The 11,330-nt window shown below is 44.4% G+C and overlaps 1 protein-coding gene across 1 annotated transcript in view; it reads left to right on the top strand.

Moving 5' to 3' along the window:
• The first annotated feature begins 2,205 nt into the window (after positions 1-2,205).
• The window catches only part of igdcc3 (immunoglobulin superfamily, DCC subclass, member 3), a 103,894-nt gene continuing 94,769 nt past the window's right edge, over positions 2,206-11,330 (top strand). The window contains exons 1-2 of the mRNA XM_052040276.1: positions 2,206-2,221; positions 3,079-3,384. Coding sequence (XP_051896236.1) covers positions 2,206-2,221; positions 3,079-3,384 — 322 coding nt within the window. The remainder of the gene's footprint in view (positions 2,222-3,078; positions 3,385-11,330) is intronic.

Here is an 11,330-nt window from a genome sequence, read left to right as displayed (position 1 = left end):
GTTCTAGCAAGCTGCACTAGAATGTGGAGGCTCTTGTTCTTTCTGAGGAATGTTGAACAGATGAGGTACTGCCTAGTTAATTGGGAGAGGAAGTTCTTGTCCAGGCTGCAAAAGTGACAGATACTGCTCAAGGTTAGCCCTTGAGCTCTTGTACATTAGTGTAAGCACTGCTGTTGTTGAACAACCTGCCAGCCAGGTATAGTGTTACTTTTCATTGATCACTTGAGCACTTTGTACAGAGAATGTTGTGGAATATTTTTTTTGACTTTAGATCACTCCAGTTTTCTTTGAAATGTAAAAGCCATGTTAGGTCTTCCAAGAATGGCAACAGTTGCCTATATCCACAGTTACTAGATTGCATAACTTGTGAAGATTCTACTGTCATGGTTCCGAGCGCTGGCCCTCGATTCGGCTCCATTGATGGTGCCTCATTGCGCAGCACATGGAGTCCATACACTTCTAATCACGTAACAACACACACCTGAGCCCCATCAGGAGACTAGCATAAGAGCCCTGGTTTCACTAGCACTAGTTGCCAGAGAAGTGGTCGACCTTTGGGTATACTTTGTCTCCTGGCTGCTTAGAGCTGTCAACTCTAGAGCAGTCCTGGTTTCACTGTTCCTCTTAGGATATCCAGTTTTCGTGTTGGGACCCCACCTCAGAGCCCCGAGGCAAGATTCCTTCTGGTTGCTGCCTGTGTTTGGTTCTGAGGAGGTATCCTGGCTCCAGTCTCGTACCAGTGTGCTGCATTTCGGTTCTCCGTGAGCTTTTCGCTTGACATTGTGACAGCTACATGTAATTGTATGTTCCACATAAATAGTAAAGTTATATGGGAGTAGCAGCAAAGGTATATTTCTGCATCAATGACTCGTCTAGTACAGTAGAGTCAAAATATAATTTACATGAAGCCTGAGAAACACACCAATAGCACTTATAAGTACTATTTGTATATACACTGATTTAACACTGACAACTTCAATGCTAGTACAGACACCTACACTTAATACTATTTGTGCAAACTTCTATAATGTGCTGGCAGACATTCTTATCAAATATGTGATTATAAACATAGAACTGTGTACCTGCAAATATTATCATGTGTTCAGCTGCTGCAAGAAGAGATAATCAGGAGTTATGATTGCATGTGTATAGTTACTATGTCATATTAAATGTATGTGCATCAACTAATGCACTTCCTTACCTGTATGGTTCATAGTGTACATTTCTGATTTACAAACTCCAGCATGTGTCCTGTATAGCTGTGAATGCCTTTTGCAAACTTAGCTGTGAGCCTTGTGTATCTGCATCCATCTATGTATTGGTTTATTATTGTCACTTGTACTGAGGTACAGTGAAAAGCTTGTCTTACAAACTGATCGTACAGGTCAATTCCTTACACAGTGCAGTTACATTGAGTTAGTACAGAGTGCATTGAGGTAGTACAGGTAAAAACAATAACAGTACAGAGTAAAGTGTCACAGCTACAGAGAAAGTGCAGTGCAATAAGATGCAAGGTCACAAGGTAGATCGTGAGGTCATAGTCCGTCTCACTGTATACGGGAACCGTTCAATAGTCTTATCATAGTGGGGTAGAAGCTGTCCTTAAGTCTGGTGGTACATGCCCTCAGGCTCCTGTATCTTCTACCCGATGGAAGAGGAGAGAAGTGAGAATGTCCCGGGTGGGTGGGGTCTTTGATTATGCTGGCTGCTACACCAAGACAACGAGAGGTAAAGACAGAGTCCAAGGAGGGGAGGCTGGTGTCCGTGATGCGCTGGGCTGTGTCCACAACTCTCTGCAGCTTCTTGCTGTCCTGGGCAGAGCAATTGCCATACCAAGCCGTGATACATTCAGATAGGATGCTTTCTATGGTGCATTGGTAAAAGCTGGTGAGAGTCAAAGGGGACAAACCAAATTTCTTTAGCCTCCTGAGGAAGTAGAGGCGCTGGTGAGCTTTCTTGGCCATGGTATCTACATGATTTGACCAGGACAGGCTATTGATGATGTTCACTCCCAGGAACTTGAAGCTCTCAACCCTCTCGACCTCAGCACCATTGATGTAGACAGGTGCATGTACACCGTCCCCTTTCCTGAAATCAATGACCAGCTCTTTTGTTTTGTTGACATTGAGGGAAAGGTTGTTGTCATGACACCATTCCACTAAGCTCTCTATCTCCTTCCTGTACTCCAACATCGCTATTTGATATATGGCGTACAACGGTGGTATCATCTGCAAACTTGTAGATGGAGATTGTTGTTGAGCCCAGGACAAACAGGAAATGCATACCTCAAAACAGCAAACAAAAAGCTGGAGGAACTCAACTGGTCAAGTACTATCTATGGAGGGAAGTGGACAGTCCATGTTTCGGGTCAATGTCCTTCATCTGGACTGAAATCTGAAATGTTGACTGTCCATTTCCCTCCACGGATGCTGCCTGACCCGCTGAGGTCCTCCAGACTCTTGTTTGTGGCTTCAGATTCCTGCATCTGCAGCTTCTTGTGTCTCCAATGCATCCGTCATAGTTGGTATCATACGTCCTCCTCTGAGGTGAAATCAGCGGTACACCATAACCTCTGAGCAGTTGTTGGTGCAAGTAGAATAACGTGCAGGCTCTTTCAATGGCTCAGTCGCTAATTGCATCAGCCAGTGTGGGAAGTGAGCGTGATGGGCAATGAGATTGCTGCCATTGGCTATAAAGAAAATGGGTTAGGGAGGGGATGCAATATCCTTAGTAGATCCTGATGGTATTGCAGCTTACACTGGAAAAGCGGAGTCCTGCTGATGCTGGAAATCTGAAATAGGAAAGGCACAACATGTCAAGTAAGATCAGGGGATAGAGAAATGTTTCATCAAAACTCCAGAAGGAATGTGTACACCTTGCACAGTGCTGCACTCACTTGGTACAGCACTGAGGTGTCAGCCTAAATCTTTTGCTCAATTTGATCAGCAGGGCTTATTGAAACTTGTGAAGTTATTATAGAACTACAATGTGCATCTGAATTGTGAATGTGTATTTTGATTGCATCTAAGTGAGTAAGAGATAAAACAGGAAATAGTGTCATGTTTTCCTTTTTTTTAGATTTAGGCCAATCCTCAGAACTGACTTTCACCATGGAACCAAGTGACGTTGTGGCGGTTGAGGCTCACCCTCTCAAGCTGCATTGCCAAGTGGAAGGAATGGAGCCCATTAGCAAGTCATGGAGGAAGAATGGAGTCCTGCTGACTGACAGCGAGCACATCTCGTTGCTTCCCAATGGTTCGCTCTACATCACAAAGTTCCAGAAGCTGCGGGAAGATGGTTCCTCTGACGAGGGGGAATATGACTGCACTGCCCAGAACCGTTTGGGACTAGTGGTCAGCCGGAAGGCAAGAGTGCAAGTTGCAAGTAAGTGATTGCAGTTCTTTTGAAAAGCTGAGGCAGCGTTGGAGAGTAATTCTGTAGGAAAGAGGACATGTCTTGCTTATGTTGGTGCAGATGCTGGAATCTGAAGCAACACACAAAACGCTGGAGGAACCTAATGGGTCAGGCAGCATCTGTGGAGGGAAATGGACAGTCAACATTTCAGGTCCTCCAGCATTTTGTGTGGTGCTTACGTTGGTGATGACTTTCCCGTCAGATTCATCGACTCTGATTCGAATTCCTTGCTCCTTTTCTATGTTTATTTCCTTTATTCCATTGGGGAAAGTATGTTTTATATCTATAAGATCTTCAAACAAAACTTTTAATGCTTTGAATATAGCTGATTGCACTGGTGACTGATTAGCCTGACGTTAGAATGTGGATAAAGCTATCAATACATTGGCCAGTCTCTCCACAAGGATCAGTAATGACTTGCTTCAGGCTGACATGTGCATGATAAGGCCTATTAACCACGAGAGACCATATGAGGAAATGTCAAAGTCTACCCGATGCCTTGATCTGCTCCCGATATGCAAATTTTATTCTGACTCATACTACACGGCAAAATTATTGAATTTCATCCAGTTCTAGAACATATGGAATATACTTATACATATGTTTCTGCAGGGAAGGCATTGAATCAGTGAAAATTAATTCCAAAGAGTACGAATAAAGAAAGATTTGCATTTATATAGCACCTTTCATTACTGCAGAATATCCCAAAGTACCACCTAGATAATTTTTCAATGTCTAAGCCCAGGCTCTTGTGGCGCTTGAACTCAGGACATTCCTACTCAGGGACAAAGGTGCCATGGTTGATGCTTAGGTTGCATGGTATCATGTGATGCTGTAGAATGATAGGACGCAAAGTTTAGTTTGTAGTTGTAAATACTGTAAGTTCCCACTACGCTACAAGAGTAATTGATCAGTGGAGCTGAAACATATTTCCACTGGAAGGCAGTGGGTTTGGGGGACTGTGTTGTGGTAGTAGGTGGCTGTGGAGTAGTTTTATGAAGCAGAAATGGGTGAAGAGTGTGATCCAGAGGATTCCCAAGAGTGGTGAAACTCTGAGCTGCTGAGGCTCAAAGACACAAAATACAGAATTCAAAATAATGGTTAACCAAGAATAATGCTTTCGTGATGTATTAGTGTAAGGTGAGAGCTATTAGGATCGAGTGCCAGTACCTCTTGTAGTATTTTTCAGTGTGGACAGTGGTCGCTTGTCACTGTGAGGGGAGGAGGAGCCCTCTTTAAAGCCTTCTAGTGATTCCACATGGAACAATATTCCTATTGCAATAATATGGTCAATACTAAACGTATTTTCCAAAATCACCCTGTCCAGACACTTAAGTGTATAATTAATTTAAAGACTGACCCACTTCTGAGTGGAGTACAACCTTTGGAGGTTACTTGTTAGCCCCGATTATTTAAACCTGACCCGAAATGAACAGGTCAACCATTAGAAGAAAGCCGTTGCATTGACCGCACTTTGGCCAATACTTCATTGGATTTATTGTGTTCTGTTTGTGGAAACAAATTGACTTAATTTCATTTATTTGTAAGAGCTCAGGCTCTGGGAATTGACTGGTAGGATTGGAGTGCGTGTGATTGGACACTTGCAATGTTTGGGTAGCAGCCATGCGCCAGTAACCGTACCCAATAATCGGGTTATGTGAGGTGGCCTGTCATTTGTTGCACTCAATAGGTGATTACAAAAGTGCTGAATGATTGAGCAGATGGCTCAGCCAGATTTAGAATGGGATAGAATTCAGATCCTGCCTTTTTATTTCCATTTTATTCATTGCTTCAAGGCTCTTTGGGGGTCCTGTTTTATTAAGCTGCTTAATACAAACTCCTTTAGATACAACCGCCTCACTGATCAGTAACTCCTAGTTCTAAGGCTGTGCTGCAAAGAAGACACAGTTCACTCATAGGTTGGGAAGAGTTCCGTGCAGAACAGGATAGGCGACATCTATCCACAGTGCCCCATGGTGATTATCTAATCGGCAGGCACAGTAGTGTAGCAGTTAGCATAACGCCCTTACAGTGCCAGTGACCCGGGTTCAATTCCAGCCACTGTAAGGAGTTTGTACGTTCTCCCCATGTCTGTGTGGGTTTCCTCCGGGTGCTCAGGTTTCCTCCCACATTCCAAAGACACATGGGTCAGCATGCTCACAACCTTCTATGCTGGTGCCGGAAGTGTGGCGACACTTGTGGTCTGGCCCCCAGAACACTCTACGCAAAAGATATATTTCACTGTTTCGAAGAGCATGTGACTAATAAGGATATCTTATCTTAATCAAAAAAATCCCACAGATGCTGGAAATCCGAAATAAAATGCTAGAAACACTCGGGCCAGGTAGCATCTGTGGAGGTAGAAACAGTTAACGTTTCATGGCAGAGAGCGGACAAAGGGTCTATACTTTGAAACGTTAACTCTGTTTCTCTTTCCATAGATGCTGCCTGACCTGCTGAGCATTTCCAGCATTTTCTGTAATGCTGATTAATAACATTTAAAAGACATTTGGATCAGTACACGGGTAGGAGGGGCTTTAGAGGGATATGGGCCAAATGCGAGCAAATGGGACATGCTTAGTGGGCACCACAGCCGAAGGGCCTGTTTCCCTGCTGTATTACTCTCTGATTATCTCTCCATTTACTCAGTCCTTTCACTGCTGGTACCCAACACCATGGGTTTTGGGAGTTCACCAGTTTCTTGAATTGAAGTACAACATCTTGAAACAGTTCAGCTACAATGCAACCACAAGCAGGGCCAAGCACTGAATATTCATGCAGGAACCAGTTAGCCAGGCAGTCCACCTCAGCTGGCCGAGAGCACTTCAGGGAAATGCAGCTTAACACTGGAACAATACAAGATGATGCATCTTTTCCCAAATGCAGGCAGTCCCTGGTTACGACAGGGTTCTGTTCCTGAGAACTGTTCATAACTCGAACTGTTCATAAGTTGGAAATGAACACAGAAACAGCTGTAGGAGAGGAGGACCCCCCCCCTTACCTGGATCCACCTATCCGCCACCAATCACCCACCAGCTCTCGCTCCACCCCTTCCCCCCACCTCTTTATCCTGGCCACCTCCCCTCTTTCTTTCCAGTCCTGATGAAGTCCATTTCCCTCCACTGATGCTCCTGATTCGCTGAGTTCCACCAGTGCTCTGTGCGTTGCTGCAGAAACAGCTGTGATTGGCTAGCGAGCAGGTGCGGGAAGAGCGGCCGCCAATGTCTCGGCGAGTGAATCTGCTCAGCGCTCCCAGCTCTGCTCGGCTCCACCCAGCTGTTTGTAGCATGGGTGAGGTGGGAGAGACATGGAAGTGCCCCATTCCCATCCGGCAGAAGATGCCTGCAGCCCTGCAGCAGCCAGAAAATCCATCCCCATCCATTTCCCGAACATTCTTTCGTGTGTACACGGTGTCCATAAGTCAGGTGTTCATAACCCTGGGAGGACCTTACCAGGAATACACCTTATTTCTGTCCAGTAATGCTCCACCATGGCTGCCTAGTTTTGATTGATTACAGCAATTCCAAGAACATCCTGACTTCATGGAGGGATGCATTACTGCTCCGACAAGCTGCACTGTGGGGCTGCCCCTTTCCATCCTTTCTGTTAAATAAATTATAAAACAGGTCACACAGAACTATATCATATGCAGCATTCTGAAGGTAACATCTCAAGCAATATCCAAAAGGACCAAAGAAGCCAACTCTTGTCCTGAGAACCCATAGGGGAAATAAATATGTCATTGAGATACTGGCTTGCAGTAATATTTTGGAGGTTACCACAATGAGCGATGGGCTTTGTGGAAAACCACTGGGATGAACAGAGTCAGTTAGTAGATGCAGCTGAACTCACCCTGCCTGATGAAATCTGCAGAACAAAGTGAATCCAAAATTACCACCAGAATAAGATTGCTACCAGGCCAAAGAAATTTATTTAAAAGTAAAACTGAACACTGAACCAGGGGGATTCTGTGTGCTGACTTAAACCAGTAGAATGTTTTATTAGTTTTGAATGGTCTTGATGAAAGGATAACAGGTTTGCGCTGATTCTCTGTCAGTGCTTGGAACTCCACTCACTGCTTAAAGTGGCAAAACAAAATGTAGACCTGAACTAATATTACACACTTCTACACGTATACCTGCTCCACCATCTTTCCAGGTCATGGCTGATCTTCCATCTCTGTGCCATTTTCCACCACGGTCCCCATATCCCTTGATTCCCTTCATATCCATAAATCTATTGGTCTCTTTTTTGAATAAACACAATGGCTAAGCCTCCACAGACGTCCAGGGTAGAGATTTCTGCAGGTTCCCTGCCAGTGAATAAATTTCTCCTCATCTCAGTCCTAAACAGCCTTTGCCTTATTCTGAAACCATGCCCTCTGTCCCTGGACTCCTCAGCCAGAGGAAACATCTTCCCTGCATCCAGCCTAAGCCCTTTAAGAATTTTGTATGTTTTGATGACATCAGTCTTGTCTCATTCTTCTAAACTCGAGAGTGCAGTTCCATTCTACACAACCTCTCCTTGTATGACAAACCCACTATCCCAGGAACCTGTCTAGTAAATCCCTATCACACTCCCTCTTACTCAAATCAGAACAAAACAACACACTGAACTCCAGCTGCTGTCTCACTAAGGCCCCATATTATTACAATACGGCTTTCTTATTTCTGTGTTCAAATCCACTGGTAATAATGTGACAGAGCACTTGTCCTCTTCATCACTTGTTGCACCTGCATGTTTCTCTTCTGCAACTTGTGTAGAAGCACACCTAGGTCCCTTCCAACATCAGCATTACCCAATCTCTCACCACGTCTCTGTAATGAGCAGCAAAGTGGATGACTTCACATTTTTCTGATATCTGCCAGGTTAGAGGCTGGCTGCAGCTCTGAGGGCCATTTTGCTGCTCGGAAATGAAGCAACAGTCTTGAAAATCCATCTCCCAATCTGTACAGAGTCTTATGTATTTTGAATTTATCAGTAATCTAATTCCCTTGGAATTGGTTGGACAATCCGTAACTTGTGTAATTTGATGAAACTGTCTGCCAGGTTCGTAAATCACAATTTGACCTCTGGAACACTCCCCTGATGAAGACCATTGATTGTATCGCTCAATAAGGTGGATTTATGACCAGCAGTTTGTATCGTCCTTCCATCTGTCTCCACAGAGAGCCGCATATCTTCTGGAGCTACTGCCAATCTGTGCTGGGCTTTCAGTTGATGATGGTCCTTTTCTGATAGATTATGAACACATACTAATCCATTGCAACCATCTCTTGCTGTTATTTGGGTCATTTTCCTCCTTGACTAGTAAAGCTTTATGGGAAATTGCAAATTCATTGTCTTCTGAGTCTTGGCTTCCATTATTTCATTATATTTACCTTATCTACAAGTCACATTACAGTCGTTCCTTTTCCATGTCACCTCTTGGAATTGGTAGTTTATTATTGTCACACGTACTGAAATATAATGAAAAGCTTTTGTTTGCATGCCATCCCGAGAGATCATTCCATACGTTCATACATCAAGGTAGTAATAAGGAAAAATGAATGCAGAATAATGTGATACGGTTACAGAGAAAGTGGAGTGCAGGTAGACAAAGTGCAAGGGCCACAATGAGATAGATTGAGAGATCATCTTTTAGTCTATGAGACGTCCGTTCAAATGGTTGAAAACAGTGGGATAAAAGCCATCCTTGAGTCTGATGGTACATGCTCTCAAGCTTTTGTCTTCTGCCCAACGGGATGGAGAGAAGAAAGAATAACCAGTGTGGGTGTGGTCCTTGAGTATGTTGGCTGTGTTTGAGGCAGTGGGAAATGTAGATAGTCAGTAGAAGAGAAGATGGTTGTGTGATAGACTGAGTTCAGAACTTCTGCAATTTCTTGAGGTCTTGGGCAGAGCAGCTGTGAAGCATCCGGATAGGAATGGAGTCCTTAATCCTTTTTTCCAATGAGATTCTGTAATTAGCTTTTTTTTTGTTCATGCCCAGGATCTGTGATGTCACCAGCCTTTGTTTCCCAGAGATCTGTCCTGACCACGGCCAATCCAAACCCAAGCCGACCATGGCCAATCCAAAACTGAGTTGACCATGACAAATCCGAACTTAACCAGATTACAGCCAATCCGAACTTGACCAGATCACAACCAATCCGAACTTGACCAGATCACAGCTAATCCAAACTTGACCCGACCATGGACCAATCCAAACCTGACCCTGGGAACTTAGTTTTTTTTCCATACCAGAACTATAAACATAACAATCTCAAACAAGCTATTGATCCCTTTGACGATGAAACACCAAAAACTGATCAAGAGGAAGACAACATGAGAATAGCAAGCAAATTATCTCAACCTGGATAAAATACTGAGCCGGGCAGACGTGACCTGAACTGAATCAGAATGTTTGTTCAGAATATACATCTGACCCAATCTGCAGTGGTTGGGTCAGTTAACCAGGTTCCAATCCTTAATTTGCCGGGAACAGAGTGGTCTGCTGGACCATTTCAGAGGGAGGTTAAGAACATAGGAACACAAGTGAATTGGAGCCAGAGAAGGCTACCTGGCCCCTCAAACCTGCCCCATCATTCATAGAGGCATAGAGTTATACGGTATGTAAGGAGGCCTTTTGGCCCTTTTTGTCTATGCCGACCAAGTCGCGTACCAGTGCTAGTCCCATTTGACTGCATTTGGCCCATATCCTTCTAAACCTTTCCTTTCCACAAACCTGTCCAAATGTTGTTTATACATTGTAATTGTAACCGCCTCTACCGCTGCCTCTGGCAGCTCATTCCATATACCCACCACCCTCTGTGTGAACAAGTTGCCCGTCAAGTGTCTTTCTATCTTTCCCCTCACAACTTAAAAGCTACGCCCTCTAGTTTAGGACTCCCCTACCCTGGGGAAAAAGTCTGTGACCATTCACCTTATCTGTGCCCCTCATGATTTTATAAATTTTTATAAAGTTAGCCCTCAGCCTCCTTCGTTCCAGGGAAAACAGTTCCAGCCTATCCAGTCTCTCCTTATAACTTAAGCCCTCCAGTCCCAGCAACATCCTTGTGAACCCTACCTGCACCCTCTCTAGCATGATCACATCCTTCCTATAACACAGTGAACAGAAGAGCACACGATATTCCAAGACTGCACTTGTTCAAGATTGCAGTCTCACCAACGTCTTATATAATTGTAATATGATGTCCCAACTCTTTTACTCACTACCCTGCCCGATGAAGGCAAGTGTGCCAAATGCTTTCTTCGTCACCTTCACCACCTTGCCTAACCGTGTTGCCACTTTCAGGGAACTATGTACTTGTACCCCTGGGTCTCTCTGTTCTATAACGTTCCCCTGGGCTCTGTCATTCACTGTGCATATCCTGCCCTGGTTTAACTTCCCAAAACGCAACACTTCCCACTTGTCTGAGTTAAATTCCATCTACCGTTCCCTTTTCTCACTTTCCCAGTTTATCTAGAACCTCTTGTGACTGATCTATATTGGCCTCAACTCCCCTCCTGTGCCAGTCACCACTTTGCGGGTCTGAAATCTCAGAGATTAGTGAAAGGTCATTGACCTGAAGTGGCAACTTGGTTTCTCTCGTCACCCATGCTGCCTGATCTGCTGAGTGCTTCCAGGATGTTTTTCTTGCTTCTGAAACATGAGTAAAATCTCCACACACACATCAGTTGCCAACCTTTTGTTGAGGTTTGAAATCCGAGGCAGCGTTTTGCTCCCGGGTCATTGTCAGGAAGGTTGTGGTGCAATGCACATAGAGAGATGAGATTTTTCTCATACCTCACACTGAGCTCCTTCTTTCAAACGTGCTGGCCTCAGGCAGTGGACAAGGGAGGTGCTGCCCATCCTCAGTGGGAGGGAGAGAAAGCAATGAAACAGCAGGCTCCAAGCTCTTTCCAAACTGCAAGGT

Source organism: Pristis pectinata, chromosome 28 (assembly GCF_009764475.1).
Source record: "Pristis pectinata isolate sPriPec2 chromosome 28, sPriPec2.1.pri, whole genome shotgun sequence".
NCBI classification, from domain to species: domain Eukaryota; kingdom Metazoa; phylum Chordata; class Chondrichthyes; order Rhinopristiformes; family Pristidae; genus Pristis; species Pristis pectinata.
The sequence above is the reverse complement of the archived record's forward strand: the minus strand, read 5'-3'. Positions and strand labels throughout refer to the sequence as shown.